The 21,919-nt window shown below is 46.4% G+C and overlaps 1 protein-coding gene, 1 long non-coding RNA gene and 3 other non-coding genes across 5 annotated transcripts in view; 1 reads left to right on the top strand and 4 right to left on the bottom strand.

Annotated features, from left to right (window-relative positions):
• Positions 1-1,819: 1,819 nt before the first annotated feature.
• Positions 1,820-3,424, bottom strand: LOC131105450 (uncharacterized). The gene is made up of 6 exons (XR_009119935.1): positions 3,033-3,424; positions 2,860-2,930; positions 2,370-2,678; positions 2,220-2,297; positions 2,046-2,102; positions 1,820-1,964 (listed from the first exon to the last, which is right to left on the bottom strand). It is a non-coding gene; the product is annotated as an uncharacterized LOC131105450 (long non-coding RNA).
• A 589-nt stretch (positions 3,425-4,013) lies between these two features.
• On the bottom strand, positions 4,014-4,085 carry trnam-cau (transfer RNA methionine (anticodon CAU)). Its single transcript has one exon. It is a non-coding gene; the product is annotated as a tRNA-Met (tRNA).
• Positions 4,086-4,506: 421 nt separating this feature from the next.
• Positions 4,507-21,919, bottom strand: part of LOC131105731 (uncharacterized) — a 22,867-nt gene continuing 5,454 nt past the window's right edge. The window contains exons 3-4 of the mRNA XM_058054141.1: positions 7,362-8,655; positions 4,507-4,532 (exon numbers count right to left, since the gene is read on the bottom strand). Coding sequence (XP_057910124.1) covers positions 4,507-4,532; positions 7,362-8,445 — 1,110 coding nt within the window. The 5' untranslated portion in view covers positions 8,446-8,655. The remainder of the gene's footprint in view (positions 4,533-7,361; positions 8,656-21,919) is intronic.
• On the top strand, positions 6,519-6,591 carry trnav-aac (transfer RNA valine (anticodon AAC)). Its single transcript has one exon. It is a non-coding gene; the product is annotated as a tRNA-Val (tRNA).
• Positions 9,728-9,814, bottom strand: trnay-gua (transfer RNA tyrosine (anticodon GUA)). Its single transcript is given in 2 exon segments — positions 9,728-9,763; positions 9,778-9,814. It is a non-coding gene; the product is annotated as a tRNA-Tyr (tRNA).

Below are 21,919 nucleotides of genomic sequence, written 5' to 3'. Positions count from 1 at the left end.
ATAACTAGGCTGTTAATCTGGACTAACATAACATAATACCCACATGGGAAACAAAACGCAGAGTGTGTGAATGCCTTTTAAAAAGGCCTCTGGAGGGTCAGGGTGGCCGAGTGGTCGAAGGCGCTGCCTTCAGGGTGCAGTCTCGAATGAGGCGTGGGTTCGAATCCCACTCCTGACAGCTTCTTGCATCTTGAAGTGGCGTCACCCTTCATTCCAGAGTGGCCGAGGCTGTTACTCCTGGGCAGTAAACCAGGGGTGCTTTTCAAAATGTCTGCTGCTGAAAAGTGTGCAAAGAAGACCTGTTGTATCCCGGGGTCTTGCATTTCTCCTGAAAACAGGCTTTGTATCTCAAAATGACCTCTGATAAAAAAGTATGGAAATACCAGTAGAGGACTGCTGGAATTGGAACCAATGAGCCCCTCTTTGCTAGACATGTAATTTGACCAACTAAAGCATCGTGCCTGTGAAGCATGCAAACTTGACTTGAATGGTGCCTTTAGTAGAAAAGGAAATCCTGTGCATCTGGCACGGACACAAAAACAGCTCACCAATGGGGAAACATGTTCATACAAGGGAGGGAGACCAAAGTGTCAATTGTCACCAGTGAAACACCCTCGAGAGGTAAACAAAACAGCATGTCAAAGCAGAGCGTCAACAATCCTCTCAGTCACCAAGACTGCAAGGAGCAGATCAATGGGGGCAGTGGACCCCATTATCCTCTACCCAAAATTTAGACCACGAGTGCAGAGAATGCGGACCGTGAAGGAACAACAAAAGCCCCCGTCGACAACACCCTGCCCCTCATAACCCCCCGGCCCCATAACCAACAGCGCAGAACCCAGTGAACTGCGAAACACCCCCATCAAGGCAACCAACCGACCAGGTAAAGGTAAAGAAAACAGCATGGCACGGAGAATGCGGTCTGTTAAGGATGAGTTAGTCGATTTTAGCTGGAAACATTTGATGCAATGGTGTCCTGTGGTCGATTAGCTCAGTTGATCAGAGCGTGGTGCTAATAAAGCCACGGTCATGGGTTCACCCCCGTACTGACCACTCTTCTTTATCTGCTCCAGGAACAACAAAAGCCCACGGCAAAAACCCATCGGGCCCCATAACCAACAGCGCACAACCCAATCAACTGCGAAACACCCCCATCAAGGCCGCTAACTGACCGGGGAAAGGTCAAGAAAACAGCATGGCAAAGCAGAGCGGTGGCAAACCTCTCGCGCACCGTGACTGCATGAAGCAGATCAATGGGGGCGGCCACCCCATTGTCCTCTACCCAAAATTTAGACCCCGAGTGCAAAGAACGTAGACCGTGAAGGAACAACAAAAGCCCACGTCGACAACACCCCGCCCTCATAACCAACAGGGCCCCGTTTCACAAAGCAGCTTAAGTGAAAACTCGGAGTATGTTAACCCTGAAATGAGGGAAACTGTGAGTTTTCCGTTTCAAAAAGGGAGGTAAGTCAAACCAGAGACAGAGGAGTAACTCCAGCCTGTTTCACAGAGAGAGGTAACTTAACCTCGGTGTCAGTTACTATGGCAACAGACTCTGTGAACATAACCTGGTCGGGACCAGGTTTTCTTCAATGAACCTCGAGTTTCTTTCTGTCTCCGCCCTCTTACGCTACACACGGTGTGATTCATTCATTGCCGTGCGTGTTTAAAGCCAGTTTGGATCACCATCACCAACAGCAGTAAAATAAACAGAAAGACAAAAAAAATTTTATTTGGTCTTCTTTATTTCCTACAAATAAGAAAAAAAAATGGTTTCTTACTTTTTAATTGTTACAATCATCAACACAATTCACCTATGACCATGCACCCACCTCTAACTTGTGTTTTAATAATTCAATTTCCAGATCCGTTTTAGTTATCTGGCGGTCCAGCAGCACCATTTCATTTTCTGTTTTTTGTACTGTTTTTAATAAATGCACTTTGTAGATTTCTTTTAGTGGTAGCTGGGAACACATAAGGATGACATTATACAGTTGCACATGAATTCCACTGAATTAACCTCTGGAATTTACTGAATATCTCACTGTGTCAATCTGTGCTGTGGAGGTTGAGGGACCCTCTTCCTGCTGCCCAGCCATGCTCTGTTAAAATGGATAAGAATCCGTTAATACTTCAGTGTAGGCTAAAAGTCACTATAATCCACAAAAGCATGTAAAGACATGTGAATGGAGAGGAAATCAGTAACATCAAGATTTTACCTCTGTAGGCCTCTCGGGCTCCCTCTCAGACACCACAGAGAAGGCAGCAGACATTGTGGTCCCATCATCTTCATCATCCTGTTTAGAGTGTTGTGTTTCACTATGCTATACTTTAAATATGGCATAATCTCTGGACTATTGGCTACTTACAGTTAAAGTGGCACATGGATCCACTAGACCAAGTACGCCTTCAGAATCTGTTGAGACAAAAGAAAAACACATGAAAGGGAAATTAACATTGAAATATAGGCCCCAAAAAAGTTTGAGGCCTAGGCCTATTACATCTTATCAAAGCTGGTGGCTCCTGTGTAATCATGTCCGAGGATGAGGTCCCTCCAGGGATCCCCTCTGCGACTGGCCTCCCGACAGTCTGACTCATGGCCTGCTCCTCTGCCTCGGTCAGACGTGGTGGGGGTGGTCCTCCGCCAGTTTTGCGGGCAGATGCCCGCTTTCTGTTGGCTGAGTAGAAGTTAGATGTTGCTTTTCATATGTCTGATTTAACTGTATACAGGTGAGGACATTTATGTGTGTGAAAACAATATTATGTTGGAGATAATGCACACTGAAACAGCCGCTGAATGATATTTAGTGGTAAACATGATTAAAAAGAGGCACCCTGACTGTTATGCTGAGGGCTTACCTGTTTGAACAATGTTTTTATATTTCATCTTCAGCTGCTTCCACGTTCTTTTTTCGCCGGTGGGATTACATCTAAGTGACATAAATTGTAGCTATAACACCATTCTACTTGTTTGCATCTGTAGCCTAATATTATTGTGATTACATAAATGTATATAATAAATTTAAACTTACGCATTGACTCGAGCAGTAATCTTCTCCCACGCCGACTCGCGTTCTTTCGCTGCTGCAGCCGTGTTGCTTTCAAATTCGCCGTATGACCGCATTAATATATCCAGTTCCAGAGGACTGAAATATGACGATCTTTTCTTATCACTCGTTGCCATGGTGAATCGAGGGAACGGGGCTCCATTGATCAGGGCTTTTTAAAGTCGTGGTGCACGCGCTTAACTCAGAGTGAACAAACTCTGTGTTGATTGAACCAATTGAAATCACCTGTTCTGAAACCCGTAACTCAGAGTTTCCTGTCTCAGAGTAGATCAACTCAGAGTTCAGGGTTAGACTCCAGAGTTGGTTGAACCTGCTTCGTGAAACGGGGCCCAGAACACCAGGAAAACCTATCCAAGGGTCAATGTACGTCAGGTTGGAAGCGTCGAACCAGGGTGAGGTTGACACACCTTGTCTGGTCCTCAGGGCGTCCGTGGCATGAAGTGAGACCCTACGGAAGTAGCACTATGCACTAGGCGCTCCGCATCAATTGACAATACTGTTATTGGAGGAAGGAAAGAAATCAGGGCACAAACTTGTATACTAAAATGAGATGGAGATAATTGCAATATTTGTCGGAATAGTTCTGGAACAAATGGTGGAAGGAGTATCTGACCAACACTGCTCTAAGACAAAGATGGCATACGCCAAGAAGAAACATGCAAGTTGGAGATGTGGTGATCGTCAAAGAGGAGGAGGTTCCCCGAAACGAATGGAAACTGGCTGGGATTTTTCAAGTCCATAAGAGTGACAATGGACTAGTGAGGACAGTTACGGTGTTTCACGATGCTTCAATGTCCCGCAATGGCGTGTGAATGCACTCAAGAGCAATAAATGCATCGAGAACAGCAGTAAAGGAAGCGTGAACTCTTTACTGGACCAGGTCAGCTAAGTAACAAAGACCATACATCTGCAAGCTCTTCAAAGGACACGTAAAGAGTACAGCCATAGCAGAGGATGGTTTCGATCCATCGACCTCTGGGTTATGGGCCCAGCACGCTACCGCTGCGCCACTCTGCTGCTGACATCTGTACAAGTACCCAGCTTTGTGCGGCTCCTTTTGAGTGTCCTCTGTTGTCAGTGAACCTCACAAGGTCACAGTTTTTTTTCCTGATCAGGGCACCGTTTTAGGTTGGGTGGATGAGTGATCCAAAGCGCCAGATTAAGGTTCCTTACGCTCAGGAGGCACTGGTTGAAATCCCACAGCTGGCATTTTCCTGGTCAGCTCCATTATCCACGACTGGAATGATTTGGCAGCAAAAGACTGTCAGATTGTACAAGACACCTGAACACCTTGAGAAGAAGATTAAGAGAGGTTTTGTTCTAATGAGAAGGGTTTGTTTGTTGACATTGTGACATACAAAAGAAGAACTCCCCGTCGGGGAATCGAACCCCGGTCTCCGGCGAGCAGGCCTTTTTCTGCTTAACCTGGCCTTTTTGATCAAATCCACAGCTGACCGAGTTTCTCTGGGAAGACAAGAAGCGAGAGGTTCAGTCATCACTGGGAACTTTGGAAGTGTAGTCACCTTAAGTCAGGTCTGCTTTGGTGAACTTCAGAGGCATCATGACCAGTCTGCATCAAAACATTATCTGAAATCCTGTTGCAGGTTTCTGGCATTGATTCTTAATTCAGTTGCCATCCCTGATCGATGGTAATGGTAATGGTAATCATGCCCGCGTGGCAGGCGAGTCTCTTTACTTGTCTGACGTCTGTGTCGCATCCTGATTGGCTGGCAGCAAATGTCAACAAACTGCAAAGTGGCGCTGAGTGACAAAACATCACAATCACAACACACACACGGGATGCCAGGGGAGGCCGAGTACTAACAGAGCTGAGCGAGAGGGCATAAGAAAAAAATTTGTGACCTTGTGGTGGTTACCCGACAGCACCAAGGATATGTTGCGCGTCTGATGCGTAATGCATGCCAGGTGATGTTCATCTAGCGAGCGGACATTCTTGTGGGGGACAAGCTCAACAGTAGGAATGTTGAGAGAACTGACGAGTCCGCTATCAATGAAGTTCTCGATCGCCCCAGAGTCAATTAATGCTGTGGTAGGAGAAGCTTCCCCCGCCCAGGATATCGTACCTTCCACCTGAAGTCGGCCCACCAAAGCGGATGACGCAGCCGGTGTGGTTGGAGCGGGCAGTGCCAGCAGCTGGGGAATATCCCTGGTGGAGGAAGAGCGTTGGCGTGCTGGGCGAACTGGACAGCGGGAAATTGTGTGTAGGACTCCCACAGTACAGGCACAGCCACTGCTGGAGCAGGGAGGGAGGAGTGGTGCCGGAAGAGCCCCAGGAGGAGGGATTTGGAGCAGACGTGTGGGTCGGAGAGGCTCCGCCCTCTGCTGTGTGCTGCGCTCCCGCAGCCGGTTGTCGAGTCGATTGGATAGCGACAGAGAGCGGCTGGAATGACAAGGCGCTGCGGAGAGCATATCGGGCGAGTGTTAGAATAAAATGTAGATACAGGTATTATTTTGTTAGTTATCACCCTTATATCTATCCATTTGCTTAGACAATAGAAAGTGTTTGAATGTGCTGAAGAAAGAATGTTCCCGTGACCCTAATCAGAGACCCTCAGCGACCCCCAGGTCCTGGAGGTGCTTGGATGCACCAACAGCGACTCTGCAGATGCTCATGTTAATCCTGCAAGAATGTGTTAAGATAAGAACTCATAAAACATTAAAAGTAATTGCTCTCACATACACACACTCACATAGACAAACAAATACAGCTCGTGCAACTGTCTTCTCCACCCCCCCCCCCCCCCTTAGAGTTGCACGACCATGTAGTAGGGACCCCCGAAAGAGAATAAAAGGAGAGGAGTGTGAACTGCATATTCAGAGTGGAGCGGCATGTCACTGGGTATGTGGTTTCACTCACCTCGCTGCGAGAAACTTTGAATATTGTTGTCTGTCTCTTCTGTATTTTTGTATTTAAGTGTTTTTACAAGTGTCACAGGAGTTTGAACCTGACAAATACTCACTTAGGAGAACGTTAGACTGAAGTTCTAAAGGTCCCTGGTTCAAGCCCGGTTTTCAGAACAATCCCTGTTTATTTTGTGACTTGGCAAATAGTTTGAAAAGGCTTATTGGCTGGCTGAAAGGACCTTAACTTCATTCTTCAAAAGGCCAGACATCCAGCCATCCAGACAAGGTTAGAGGAGGTTACAAGCCTATTTACAAACCATTGACTCCAAGGGCACAAGTTGAGTCCATCGAGATATCAAAGTGACCCCGAGGGTGGCTAAGGTGTTTCTTTCAAGCCGCGATTGTGATGTCTTGTTTTGTTGAAGAAAAGCCCATTATTTCTGGAACAATTTTCCCTACAAAGGAGACATCTTTGTCCATTTGGACAATTGTCAATCTGCCCCCACTTTGGACACATCGTCGTGTTTCATTGTTTGGCAACTGCTTTGTGACTTCACCAGTCCCCTTAAAAGCCCCTTCCTTCAGGTTTCCATAGTGTAGTGGTTATCACGTTTGCCTAACACGCAAAAGGTCCCCAGGTCGAAACTGGGTGGAAAGATGGCCTTTCAAGTCCTTCTTTTACAAAAAAAAGTCAAGGTGACAAATAGGAACAAGGACATGTGCTTGATCTCTGAAGGGACTTGAACTCTTGATACTCAGAGTCTGATGCCCTACGAAGTGAGCCCCCAGGCCTTTGGTCAGAAGATTTGTTTTTGTGTATTTGGAATGAAATGTTTTCTGCATGTTGAACAATTTTCAACAGGAAAGATATCTTTCAGATGTATCAATAAAACTGCTGCCTGTCGCTGCCACACTCTTTGCATTTCACAGCTATTTTACAGTCTTTGGCTAAATGTTTTGTGGTAGCGCAACAGCGAAAACAGATTGAGTTTTCTTTTAGATAAGCTTTTCTCTCATCTAACGGTTTGACCCTAAACCCACGACATTTTGATAAGGGGTGTGGCTTGGTATGTATTGGGCATTGATCTGCTGGCTCATCTGTTTTCTTTTCTTTAACACTGTTACTTGTAGGTTTTGCTGTTACCTCTGTTTTTCTCACTGAAACTGTTTTGGGATTGTTATATTGTTTTGCATATCTTTCATGTTTTGTCTGAGTTACAGCGCAGTTCGATGAGAACGCAAAACTTGGATCGTTTCGGGTTTTTGCTTGCCTGGATATAAAACTTACAAAGTAAGTGAATGGTGGAAAGGAAACCCTGTGTTCTTCTTTGTACATAGACCTGAGTGATATCCAGCGTTCTTGCAGACCGTAGGGAAGCTTCTCGACAATAGGATTTACACCCCTAGCTGTGTCAAGATAAGCTAGACCATGCAGATATCCCTCTGCCTTAGCTGCCTGAATCTCCAAAAGAATGTCCCCTAACTCTCTGAGACGCTGATTATCTTTGTTCGAGATTTTAGGGAAGTTCTCTAGTTTTGACAAAAGAGCATTCTCAATGACCTCTGGTGAGCCATAGTTATCATCTAACCTCTCCCACACCAAAGCTACTCCTGCTGTAATGTTGTGAACATGTGCGGACCTGATACGCATAGCCTGTGTGGAAGACTCGGGGCCGAGCCACCTTAACAGTAAATCAAGCTCTTCTCTAGCTGTTAAATTAAGCCCTCTAATCACATCCTGGAAAGAGGTTTTCCAGGCCCAGTAGTTTTCTGGACAGTCATCAAATTTCAAAAGTCCAGAGCTCACAAGTTCTCTTCTAACGAGATGTTTAGTAAGATCAGTCATTTGTGCTGGTTCACAAGGATAGTCTCTGAGGCTAGCTGTGTGAGACACTGGAGCAGGAGGACAATGTGAGGACCTATTTTGATTGTAATCAAACATAACCTCACCATTAACAAAGGTCGTAGGCTGGTTTGTGACGGTGCCGGGGAGCGGATACCACTGGACTGAAGATGGTGGTGCTGGTAATGATGCTCGTGGTGCTGGCGTGGATGTGGTGAGTGGCTGCTGTGGGACCGGAGCTGGCTGCTGAGCGTCGGGTGTCACATAGTGAGCCTTCACATACTCGCTGGTGTGTTGAGCGGTGTCCTCTGGAGGGATCTGTGCCAGGTCTTCGAGAGAGCTGCCTTCCACTGCTGCTGCGCCTTCATAGACTGCTGCTTCAGCTGCGGCTGCCGTGGCACTTCTCTCGATCTTTAGCACATACAGACTGGCCTCCAGTTCTGCTTTGCGTTGTGCTGCTTCAGCCTCTATTTTAGCCTTTGCTTTCATCATTTCTGCTTCTCGGGCTGCATATTTCGCCTCCACCAGGGCTGCTTCGGCACTAGCCCTTGCTTTGGTGGCTGCGGAGCTGGTTGAGGACCTGCTGGACCTTGAAGTCTTTGTTTTTGAGGCGACTGACCTGGTGTCGTAGAGCTTTTGCGGCTGGTCCGACTCGTTTTGCTGCTCCATCTTGTATCGTCTGGACACGTGCTTTAGTAACAGCAGATGGTGTTTTAGCCCGCTGTGTAACAGTCCTTTTACTATTCTGTCCTCACGATGGTGTGACGTCTACCAAGGCTAGACAGATAGCAAACAACCAAAGAAATACTCCGTGGCCATGTATGTTCTTAGAGCTTTACTTGGCTTGCAGGCAGTAATCTCTTGTAACAAGTTGTAAAACTGTAATACACAAATAAAACAGTGTATCAGCAATGTGTACAGGCTTCATCAAAAATGAAAGAAAATGCAAAGTGAAAGTATAAAAAACTCAAAATGAAAACGTTTAGCCTAGCTAACAGTCACATGTGCAAATCTAGCATAGCATTCACATTCAACTGTAGCTCAAAATGCTAGTTTACGTTTTATTAAACACTCATATTTGCAGAAAATCATATAAAACTTCAAAACCTACGGACTAAGATACCCCAAGGCTGAAAACTGCAGATGAACCGTCACTGATGTGCACTGTGTGGTGGCTGTGTGCAGACTGAGTAGCTGGAACATGTTTGGGCAAAAACGAAAGCTATCTCAAGTTTGGCCACAAGGGGGCAGCGTGAGAGTGTGTGATTAACTAAGATTTGTCTTGAAAAATGCAAAAATAAATGTGATAACAGTACATTCTTAGTATTTGGGTGTTTTTTCTTTTAATTGTGGTAATTGTTTTTAATTCTGTAAAGCACTTTGTGTTGCATGTATTTGCAGGAAAAGTGCTATACAAATATTGTTGATTTGATTAGTCAAGAGAACATCAACAAAAATCAAAGGATTTCTCGCATGCGAAGCGAGCACACTACCATTTGGGCTAGATCGCTTGCTGTTGCAGCGTTGGCAGAGAACTATTTTGGTTCCTTTGCTGGAGTGTTGAAGAAAAGCCCATTATTTCTGGAACATGTAAAATGAACTACAATTTTCCCAACAAAGGAGAAATCTTTGTCAATTTGGACAATTGTCAATCTGCCTCCACTTTGGACACATTGTCTTGTTTCATTGTTCGGCAACTGCTTTGTGACTTCGGCAGTCCCTTTCCCCCCGGTTTCCACAGTGTAGTGGTTATCACATAACACGCAAAAGGTCTCCAGTTTGAAACTGGGTGGAGACATGGCCGTTCAATTACTACTTTTACAAAAAAAGCAAGGTGACAAATGGGAATAAGGATATGCAGATGGCAGAAGATGGTTTCGATCCATTGACCTCTGGGTTATGAGCCCAGCACACTTCCTCTGAGGTCCTTCAGACAAGAGCAAACAGCTTGTCCTTCGAGCCGGACTTGAACCAGCGACCTAAGGATGCAAGCTTGAACCACTACAGTCCTCCACTCTTCCAACTGAGCTATCGAAGGGCTTGTTGGTTTGGGGCGAGTGAGTACATCTGAGTGTTCCACGGCGTCTCATTGAGGTTGCGGGCTCCAACACGCTGTGGCTGAGAATGCCACTTTTGACAGAATTTTGGAGATAATCAAGTCTCAGGTAGAGATGATCGACTTTTCTGATCGAATTCAGAGGTCATGTGTTGGTCCCGAAAACGGTCTTGGCACTTTTTTCACCAATGAAAGGTATAATAACAGCCCTGTTGCATTGCCTGGGAATCGGACCCAGGTCGTGGCATGGCAGGCGAGAACTCTACCACTGATCCACCAATGCCTGCATAGGCACAGTGGAATTGTGTTGCAGGTCGAAGTCGAAGGACCATTTGGTTCCTAATTCATGTCCGTCAAAAAAATCACAACAGTGCACAGTGTCTTCTCTAAGAGTCAGAGTAAGATTCCTAGTTTACTTGTAGATTTGAGTTCAAACACATATCAGTGGTAAACGATTCAACTCAACTTGTGCGCTTGGAGTCAATGATTTGGTTTGTAACCTTCTCTAACATTGTCTGAATGGGTGGCCTTTTGAAGAATGAAATTAAGGTCCTTTCAGCCAGCCAATGAGGCTTTTCAAACTATTTGAAAAGTCGCAACAGAAACAGGGATTGTGTTCAAACCTGGGCTTGAACCATGGACCCTTTGAATGTCAGTCAAACGCTTTCCCAAGTGAGCTATTTCAGCTGTAAAGGCGGTGGTCTGCTTTTTCAGTCGGGGCGGTCAGGGTCAAACTGTGTCTGTGCCACGTGTGTTGCTGTGTTCCTGGTCCAGTGTGTTCTCATCTTGGGTTGGAATGTCCCCATGCTGGTAACGGGTGGGGAATACAGCAGGGGGGAATCCCGTACATTTGGCACCGATACAAAGGGTTGCAAATTGGGAAGAATGCAAGGGCTCCAACACAAGTGTCACACTTCTGACAGCTTCTTGCGTCTTGAAGTGGCGTCACCCCCATTCTAAAGTGTCTGAGGCTTCTGCTCCTGGGCAGTAAACCAGGGGTGCTTTTTAACATGTCTGCTGCTGAAAAGTGTACAAAGAAGACCAATCGCACCATGGGGTCTTGCATTTCTCCAGAAAACAGTCTTTGTACCTTAAGATGACCTCTGATAAAAAGTATGAAAACCAGAGTCATGGAAATACCAGTAGAGGACTACTGGACTTGGAACCAACGAGCCCCTCTTTCCTAGGCATGTAATTTAACAACTCAAGCATAGTGCCTGCAAAGCATGCAAACTTGACAATGGTGCCTTTAGTAGAAAAGGAAATCCTGTGTATCTGGCACGGACACAATAATAGTTTGCCAATGGGGAAAAAAAGTTCATAAGTGACCAAATTGGATTTCGAGTCCAACGCCTTAACCGCTCGGCCACCGTGACTGCATGGAAAAGACAAATGGGGGCAGGTGGACCCCATTGTCCTGGAACACAAATTTCGACCATGAGCAACGATCAGTACACCACCACCTGTGGTCGGTTAGCTCAGTTGGTCAGAGTGTGGTGCTAATAACGCCAAGGTTCAACCCCCGTATTGACCACTCTTCTTTATGTGCTCCAGGAACAACAAAAGCTCATGGTGACAACCCACCAGAGAGTGGACCCCATCCACAGGTGGGTGATCACCCACCCACGTGTGAAACACCCTTGACAAGGCTGCAGAAAGACCAGGGAGAGGTAGAGAAAACAGCATGTCAAAACAGAGCGGCAACAAACACCTTGGTCACCAAGACTGCAAGGAGCAGATCAATGGGGGCAGTGGACCCCATTATCCTCTACCCAAAATTTAGACCACAAGTGCAGAGAATGCGGACTGTGAAGGAACAACAAAAGCCCATGTCGACAACACCCCAGCCCTCATTACCAACAGTACACCACCACAAGGAAAACAGCATGGCGGTGACAAAAGCCCAGGCCTAAAACTCCCCGGGCCCCATAACCAACAGCGCACAACCCAGTCAACTGTGAAACACCCCCATCAAGGCTGCCAACCGCCCGGGGAAAGGTAAAAAAAAATAGTACGGCCCCGAAATTGCCACCTCCAAGATCGACTGAGGTCTTATACTGCCTACATGGACAAGCCAAATATCTTCTGGACAAAAAGACTAGTGTACCCCCGTACACAAAACAAGTATCTTCCTCGCATGCTGCCAGCTGATCCTTGACATCAGCTGTCACAGACATTCAAGTCATTTGGGGAACTCATCCTGATCCAGGGTTACCACTGATTTGTAGAGTAAGTAAATAAGTCACCATACACTTACTGTTAAAGGAAGACACAGTCCAAACACTCGATTGCTGCAGGGCAAGTAGGTTCCACCAAGACTTGAACTTGGATCACTGGATTCAGAGTGCTAACCATTACACCATGGAACCTGCAAGCGCATTTTAGGGTCCTGAAGTACACACTGTCAGACTACATTAGAGTTGATAGAACTTCACTGTGCACTGCTTTCCTTTCCCGAGACGCCGAATGGTGGTCCAGAATCTCTTCGAAGCCGTCCGGAAGTCATTCTCCATGGCCTCTCCAAACTCCTCCCATGTCAGAGTTTTTGCCTCAGCGAATGCCACGGACCGCTTGGACTGTCGGTTCCTGTCAGCTGAAGTCCCATAAGCCAAAAAGGCCTAATAGAACTCCTTCAGCTTGACGGCATCCCTCACCAATGGTATCCACCAATGGGTTCTAGGATAACCGCCACGACAAGCTCCGACCACCTTACGGACACAGCCACCTCGACAATGGAGGCACAGAACACCCCTGCTTCCCTCTGAACATGGTCGAAGCTCTGCACACAAGGAATACTTTTCTTTCCTACAGTTATAAATAAGCAATGTGACATGGTAGTGTACAGGACGTCTTCAGGCTGGTGCAACACACCCGAGCACCTCATGAAGAGCAGAGCTGTCCTTTCCGGGCGAAATCCATGAACTTGGAGGTGCAGTTTGCCCATTTGCAGGCAAAATTGCATTTTATTTTGGAGAGGTTGCCGAGCGAGCCAGGAGTTGAACCTGGAATCTTCTAATCTGTAGCCGGATGCTTTATCCATTGCACCACTTGCCTACACAATAAGACAAGGTGCTTGGCAGGAGAATGTAATTGGGACTGGGTTTTGATTGATATCTGTGGCTGTTTATGACGCCAAAATTGTGATTGGGACTTGGTAATTTACTCACTGACTGAGGATGCTGAGGGACTGATCCTGGACTCATTTCTGATCCCAACATCTATTCTATTATAAAACAAAGGATTCCTTGGAGAATGCAGGTATCGATCCCACTACCGTTCACATGCAAAGCGAGATCTACCATTTGAGCTAATTCCCCTGCTGTTGTACTGTAGGCAGAGAAGGTCTCATAACTATTTTGGTTCTTTTGATGGACACACTGTCAGGACCTTTCTGAGTGCAGCCAGAATACCGTCCCTGGTGGTCTAGTGGTCGGGAGTCAGTGCTCTCACTGCCGCGGCACAGGTTCCATACCTGTTCAGGGAACTGACTTTGGGCAGGTAATGACTATAGATCGGATTTGTCTTTGGCCTCGGTCGAATAGGTGGAAATATGGCCTTTCAATTCATTAGTTTACAAAAAAAAATCAAGGTGACGAATGGGAACAAGGATATGTGCCTGATCTCTGAAGGTGTGCACACGAGCATCTGTCCCCAGTTTGGACACACAATCCATATTTCCCGGATGACTGATCGGGTGCATTTGCCTTTAGCCATGAATTAATTAGCCGGCTCAGTTCATAGAGCATTAGACTTTTAATCTGAGGGTCCAAGGTTCAAGATCTGTTCAGGCGGTGAGTTGTGGGCCCCTTCCCTTAAATGTTAAACCCCAACCTCTTTGCTCTTGCTAATGTGGTCTATTTTCTTAGCCCCACAAATGTCCAAATTCACAATGGTTTTGCCTTTGAGAGCATTGTAGTACATATGACATGTATACTACATATGACATCAGAAATGATGGGTATTTCTTCAACAGAACAAGACATCTGATTCAAAACATTTACTTGACATGTTGGAGAGAAAAAAACAGCAAAGGAGTCGCAGAAACACCGACAAGGCACTGCTGGGATTTGAACCTAGGGTATCCTGTTTACAAGACAGGAACTTTGACCAACTAATCCACAGCGTCGGTGAAGGGCTGTCGTCAGTGTTAGGTGAACCACTGCGTGAAGGAAACCACACGAGTGGCCAGGCTTTCAACAGTACTGGTGAAATCATGCCAGTCTAAGCGGACAGAACCGACGATTATTCACCTCCTTGGTCTTCGCTGTGTCGAGGATGAGGATGTTGTTTGCACGCAACGACACCACAGCGGCCACCTCCTTCCTAAAAGCCCCTTCGTGCAGGCCTGTGATGCACCCGATCAGTCATCTGGGAAATATGGATTGTGTGTCCAAACTAGGGACAGATGCTCGTGTACACACCTTCAGAGATCAAGCAGATATCCTTGTTCTCTTGTGCTCTTTGTCACCTTGATTTTTTTGTAAAAGAAGGAATTGAAAGGCCATGTTTCCACCCAGTTTGGATATAGGGACCCTTTGCGTTTGAGGCAAACGTGATAACCACTACACTGTGGAAACCTGAAAGAAGGGGCTTTTAAGGGGACTGGCGAAGTCACAAAGCAGTTACCAAACAATGAAACACGACAATGTGTCCAAATTGGGGGCAGATTGACAATTGTCCAAATTGACAAATATTTCTCCTTTGTAGGGAAAATTGTTGGGGAATAATGGGCTTTTCTTCAACAAAATAATAAATCACAATTGTGGCTTTAAAGGTTTAAAAGCTAGCTGTGAAACAAACACCTGAGCCACCCTCGGGCTCACCTTGATGTTTCAGTGGACTCATCTTGTGCGCTTGGAGTCAATGATTTGGCTTGTCACCGCCTCCAACATTGACTGGATGGGTGGCCTTTTGAAGAATTAAGTTAATGTCCTTTCAGCCAGCCAATGAGCCTTTTCAAACTATTTGCAAAATCGCAACATGGACAGGAATTGTGCTGAAACTCGGGCTTGAAACAAGCACCTTTAAAACTTCAGTCTAACACTCTCCCAAGTAAGCTATTTCAGCTGCAAAGGTGGCGTTCTGCTTTTGTGGTCTGGGCGAAAAGTGGGGGTAGGGGGAAGCTGTTTCTGTGCCACGTCCTATGTTGTTTTATACCTGGCCCAATGTGTTCTCATCTTGGGTTGGAATGTCCCCATGCTGGTAACGGGTGTGGAATACAGTCCATTGATGAGGATAAGCGGTACAGAAAATGGATGGATTTCACTGGTTGAAGTTGTCAGCTACCACAAAAATGGTCATGCGCCACGAGCCTGTTCTGAATTCCCCTTTGGCCAATCGACACCACAACAATTTTCAGAATTGTAGACAGTTGTGTGATTTCCCGACGGGAAGCTCCTGTTTTGTATGTCACAATTTCATGTTGAAACTTGAGCAGGGTTACGATTGCAACAACCAGTAGGGTAAAGCAAACCCGTCTTGATTGTTACGACTGATTGTCCTCTGGTCTTCATGAGGTGCTCGGGTGTGATGCACCAGTCCTGGAAGATGGCAAAGGTGCATGGTCAAAAAGGTTTACTTAAACAAGTTATTCCTTGTGTGCACGGTCAGCTCATTGGCCTTCTCACTGTTGAGGACGAGGGAGCAGAAATCTGCTGGCTGTACTTGACCACAGTAGGAGGAAAAAACAGGTTGGCTTGACATTTAAGGGAACATGGACTTGAACCCTGGACCCTCAGATTAAAAGTCTGATGCTCTACCAACTGAGCTATCCAGGCCCTTGATGAAAGAGGAGAACTCACAAGGCAAAATCTGCTAGCATACTGTACTTGACCTTGCAGACATGAATAAACCGTGGTCCTGAAATTGTCACCTCCAAGATCGACTGAGGTCTTAAACTGCCCACATGGACAATCCAAATATCTTCTGGACAAAAAGAGTTCATGGTCAGACAAGACAAAGGTTGAGCCAGTCACCTGAACATTAAACTTTTGATCTGAGCGTCCGGGATTCGAGTCCCTGTTCAGGTGACCAGGTCTGAGGTCCACTTTGCAAATGCCTCATTTTTGCCCTCAAAAAAGGGCAACAGGACAATCCCTTGGTACTTTATGGAAACTACATGAGGAGCCTGGCTTTTAACTGGAACTGGAAAGACTTGTGGCCCTGCACACAAACCAAGTATCTTCTGATCAGCTGATCCTTGACATCAGCTGTCACAGACATTCACGTCATTTGAGGAACTCATCTTGATCCACAGTCACCACTGATTTGGAGAGTAAGTAAATAAGTCATCATACACTTACTGTTAAAGGAAGACACAGTCCAAACACTCGATTGCTGCAGGGCAAGAAGGTTCTTGGATCACTGGATTCAGAGTCCAGAGTGCTAACCATTACACTACAGAACCTACAAGTGCATTGTAGGGTCCTGAAGTACACACTGTCAGATTACATTAGAGTTGATAGAACTTCACTGGGCAATGCTTTCCTTTCCCGAGACGCCGGATGGTGGTCCAGAATCTCTTCGAAGCCGTCCGGAAGTCATTCTCCATGGCTTCCCCAACCCCCCCCCCCTGTCAGTTGAAGTCCTATGAGCCAAAAAGATCTTCAGCTTGACGGCATCCCTTACCAATGGTATCCACCAATGGGTTCTAAGATTACCGCCACGGCAAGCACCGACCACCTTACGGCCACAGCCGCCCCGACAATGGAAGCACAGAACACCCCTGCCTCCTCTGAACATGGTCGAAGCTCTGCACAAAAGGATTACTTCTATTCCTACTGTTATAAATGAGCAATGTGACATGGTAGTGTACAGGATGTCTGCAGGCTGGTGCAACACACCCGACCACCTCATGAAGAGCAGAGCTGTCCTTTTCCGGGCAAAACCCATGAACTCGGACTCGGAGGTGCAGTTTGCCCATTTCAGCTGCTCCAAATTTGTCTGCAGGCAAAACTTTAATTTTAGACTCAGGTCAATTGGAAAGGTTGGCGAGTCCCAGGGGTTGAACCTGGAATCTTCTGATCCGTAGTCAGATGCGTTATTCATTGCACCCACTGTACTTGACCACAGTAGGAGGACAAAAGAGGTTGGTTTGACATTTAAGGGAAGGGGTCACTTGAACAGGTCTTGAACCCTGGACCCTGCGAATAAAAAGCTGATGCTCCAACTGCGCTATACAGGCCCTTGATGAATGAGGGGAACTCACAAGGCAAAAACTTCTGACATACTGTACTTGACCTTGCCATGGACAGAGATGAAGAAGCCCCGGTCCCGAAATTGCCATAGATACAGCCTGCAGTTAGCAAGTCATAATCAGAAGGAATATCGACTTTTGACTTCAATATTTATGCAACTGAACAATAAACTCCCATGCAAAATGGAGCCAAAATGGATACAATCTAGGGTTACAACAGTAACCTTCCCATACCTTTATAGAAACAAACCAAAACCAACCTCACTTGAGTTGGATTGACCAAAGGAACCATGCAAAAACGGAAACAATCGAGTTATATTACTCCGATTCGAGACACATTACCACAAGTTGTTGCAATTCTCAAGGGTGTTTGAGCCACGCATCCATGTACTTTTAGACTATTCTTAAATAGTAAATAATAAATAAAATAATCCTAAAACCAAGGCAGTGCATCATGGGGCATCCGGATATGAACCAGGACCTCCTGATCTGCAGTCAAATGCTCTACCACTGAGCTACACCCCCTCAAACACACCATGCATCGTTACACGATGGGAACTATGCATATGCACTAAACCAGCACATCCTCATGGTGACTGGGAGAATTTAGCAAACAAAGATTGACTTCTTGATGGGTCAGCTAGGTCGAAAAGGTTTACTTAAACAAGTTATTCCTTGTGTGCAGGTCATCTCCTTGGCCTTCTCGGTGCTTAGGATGAGGTAGCAGAAATCTTCTTGCATACTGTACTTGAGCACAGTAGGGGGACAAAAGAGGTTAGTTTCACATTTAAGGGAAAGGGCCTACACCAGCTTAAGGCTCCTTTCTCTCAGTAGGCACTGGTTGAAATCCCACAGCTGGCATTTTACTGGTCAGGTCCATTATCCACAACTGGAATGATTTGGCAGCAAAGGACTGTCAGATTGTACAACTCAGCTGAACACTTCAAGAAAATGATTAAAAGACGTCTTGTTCGAGGGGGGTTTGTTTTCCCGGACTGGTTGTTGCAACCGCAACCCTGCTCAAGGTTCAACGTGACATACAAAAGAACAACTACCCGTTGGGGAATCAAAACCCGGTCTTCCACGTGACAAGCGGAGATACTGTCCATTATACTAACGAGGACTGCTTCTGAGCATTTGTGGTGTCAATTGGCCAAAGCGGAATTCAGAACAGGCCCTGGTATCCCACAACGGGGCGAGGTGCAGTTCCTCCTCTTTGTTGTCATCATAAGGGTCTTCTGAATCCCTCTTGGTCTGTCCTGTCACCTCGGACCTGTTTGCCTTGGAAGACCCGACCAGAGGCATATAGCCCCAGAAAACATAGCCCCTCGAATCACCCGGGCACTCAAACCCCTCCACCACGATTCACGATTCACTGTGTTTCAGTGATTCCTGTGCGAGGTTTAAAAAACAGCTGTGAAAGAAACACCTGAGCTACCTTTGGGGTCACCTTGGTATCTCGGTGGACTCAACTTGTGCCCTTGCAGTCGATGGTTTGGCTTTTAATTTCCTCTGGCATTGGCTGGATGTAAAGTTAAATTTCTTTCAGCAAAGGCTCAAAATCGGGATTGAACCAGGGACCTTTAGATCGTCAGTCTTACGCTCTCCCAACTGAGCTATTTCAGCTGCAAAGGTGGTTCTCTGCTTTTTCCAGTGCAGGCAATTTCACCTAGATCTCTATTGTAACAGGCATCCTTACACCATGACTGAAAAGGATTTCATGGATTCCCTGACATGTTTTTGGTCTGAGGATTTGCCATGGACATTGAACCTCTTGTATCAGAGGTTCGACCAACAGTTGTACCCTTCTCTCCAGCACCCTGGAATAGACTTTCCCAGGGAGGCTGAGGAGTGTGTTGCTTTGTCCGGCTCCTTGTACGTTGACAACCCCAAACCCCAATGGATTTCTAGTCCATCGCCTTAACCACTCGGCCACAACAACTTGCAAAGAACCTCGCCGATTATAGCGTTGCTTTTCAGTTGAAATGCAAGGGAAACTGCCAATTCAGTCAGCAACCATGAAGATCCAGGCAATTTCACCTGGATCTCCATTGTCACAGACGTCTTGACACCACAAGTGCCCCCAAAACTGCACGTTGTCAGCAGAATTTGAACCGGTTAGTTTGAACCTGTGTTAGCTTTATTTAGGAAGACCCATTGTGGCCCTTCGGGCTCACAACTACTTAGTGGGATTTCGGATGATCCATCGTGGTCACAGGCGTCCTGACACCATGACTGCCCCAAAAGACCAGTGGTTAAATTGCAAGGACAACTGCTTGCCAATTTAGTGATATTCAGGATGACCCACTGTGGTCCTTCCAGCTCACGACTTAGTGGGATTTAGGATGGTCCATCGTGGTCCTTCTGGCTGACCTATTTGTTCAGGTGTCTTGACACCACGAGTGCCCCCAAAACTGTACGTTGTCGGCAGGATTTGATGTGCCAGGAAACCCCAATGGATTTCTAATCCATCGCCTTAACCACTCGGCCACAACAAATTGTCACAAACGCAGAACCTCACAGATTATGCTGTTGTATATCAGTCGAAATGCAATGGAAAATGTTTGCCAATTTTATGAGCAACCATGAGACTTGTCAACTCGTGAGTGGTATTGCAGCTCACGGTTTTGGGGGATCTCACATGAATTCCCATGAATCCCCTGACACGATTTTGGTCTGATGACTTCCCATGGATTGCCACCATCAGTGATGTCTTGACACCAAGAGTGCCTCCAAAACTGTACGTTGTCGGCAGGATTTGATGCGCGGGAAAACCCCAATGGAGGCAATTTTCATGGATTCCCTGACATGTTTTTTTCCTTCAACCTCACAAGGTCACAGTTTTTTCCTGATCAGGGCACCGTTTTAGGTTGTGTGGATGATTGGTCTTAAGCGCCAGATTAAGACTCTTTTCTCTCAGAAGGCACTGCTTGAAATCCCACAGCTGGCATTTTCCTGGTCATGTCCATTGTCCTCGACCTTTAGATCTTCAGTCTAACGCTCTCCCAACTGAGCTATTTCAGCTGCGAAGGTGGTTCTCTGCTTTTTCCAGTGCAGGCAATTTCACCTAGATCTCTATTGTAACAGGCGTCCTTACACCATGACTGAAAAGGATTTCATGGATTCCCTGACATGTTTTTGGTCTGAGGATTTGCCATGGATCGCCACCGTCAGTGAAGTCTTGGCACCATGAGTGCCCCCAAAACTGTACGTTGTCGGCAGGATTTGATGCGCGGGGAAACCCCAATGGATTTCTAGTCCATCGCCTTAACCACTCGGCCACAACAACTTGCAAAGAACTTCGCCGATTATACCGTTGTTTTTCAGTTGAAATGCAAGGGAAACTGCCAATTCAGTCAGCAACCATGAAGATCCAGGCAATTTCACCTGGATCTCCATTGTCACAGACGTCCTGACACCACAAGTGCCCCCAAAACTGCACGTTGTCGGCAGAATTGGGGGCACTCTCTCATGAATTCCCATGAATCCTGTGACACGATTTTGGTCTGATGACTTCCCATGGATCGCCACCATCAGTGATGTCTTGACACCAAGAGTGCCCCCAAAACTGTACGTTGTCGGCAGGATTTGATGCGCGAGGAAACCCCAGTGGATTAGTTCATCACCTTAACCACTCGGCCACAACAACTTGTCACAGAGCTGGTCTAGTGTTCCGCGACCAAGACGAAAACCACATTGGACCTCTTGTAGCAGAGGTTCGACCAACAGTTGTACCCTTCTCTCCAGCACCCTGGAATAGACTTTCCCAGGGAGGCTGAGGAGTGTGTTGCTTTTTCCGGCTCCTTTTGAGTGTCCTCCGTTGTCAGCAAACCTCACAAGGTCACAGTTTTTTCCTGATCAGGACACCGTTTTAGGTTGTGTGGATGATTGGTCTCAAGCGCCAGATCTTTTCTCTCAGAAGGCACTGCTTGAAATCCCACAGCTGGCATTTTCCTGGTCATGTCCATTATCCTCGACTGGAATGATGTGGCAGCAAAGGACTGTCAGATTGTACAGTTAAAATACAAGTTAAACTTTCAAGTTTGATTTAGACAACTTAAAGTTTGAGCGCAAGTTGGAAGTGCCTCACTTTGTACTTTGCTTTTGTTGGATCAACACCAGCTGCATTTGTTGGGTGAATTGATTTGTGGTGTGTTTGCCTGAAGAAGGCCCATAGTGGCCGAAACGTCGCAAGGACACACCCACCAAGCCTGTTAAGGTCTTCTTTTGTTTAAGAACTTTACTTGTTTGTTTGTTTACTTGTTTGTTTGTGTGTTTATTTACTTGTTTATTTTTACATTCTTTAAAATAAAAAAAATAAAAAAAATAAAAAAATCATCTAAAAACCAAGAAAAAAATCACAAAACATAAAAAATAATAAAAAAAATATATACAAATTCATACCCAGTGTACCAACATGGACCCAAGGGAGGGGGGTTGGACACTAGTACAGTACGGGAGGCGTCGTGCCCGTGCCCGCAGGAGGGACACACGACCGCAAAGGGCCATCTCCCAGTCCCGACAGGGGGGAGGTCCTAACTGGAGGGGGGCCAGAGCATTCTCTACTGCCCCCCCGAATAGAGGGGGCAGGGGGGCTCAGCCCTACATGCCCAACCCTAACCCTAGCCCTAACCCTAACCCTAACCCTAGCCCTAGCCCTAGCCCTAGCCCTAGCCCTAACCCTAACCCTAACCCTAACCCTTACCCTAACCCTAAACCCTAGCCCTAGCCCTAACCCTAACCCTAGCACATCGCACTAAATGTGTTCCATAAGTGCCAAAACCCTAACCCTAACCCTAACCCTTCTTTTCTGAGCGAGTGGAGTGCCTTTTTGGACGTGGCACAAATGTGCCATAAAGCACATCACACTAAATGTGTTCCATAAGTGCCAA

This window comes from Doryrhamphus excisus, chromosome 17 (genome assembly GCF_030265055.1).
Source record: "Doryrhamphus excisus isolate RoL2022-K1 chromosome 17, RoL_Dexc_1.0, whole genome shotgun sequence".
NCBI classification, from domain to species: Eukaryota; Metazoa; Chordata; class Actinopteri; order Syngnathiformes; family Syngnathidae; genus Doryrhamphus; species Doryrhamphus excisus.
This window is presented reverse-complemented; position numbering and strand designations above follow the sequence as displayed.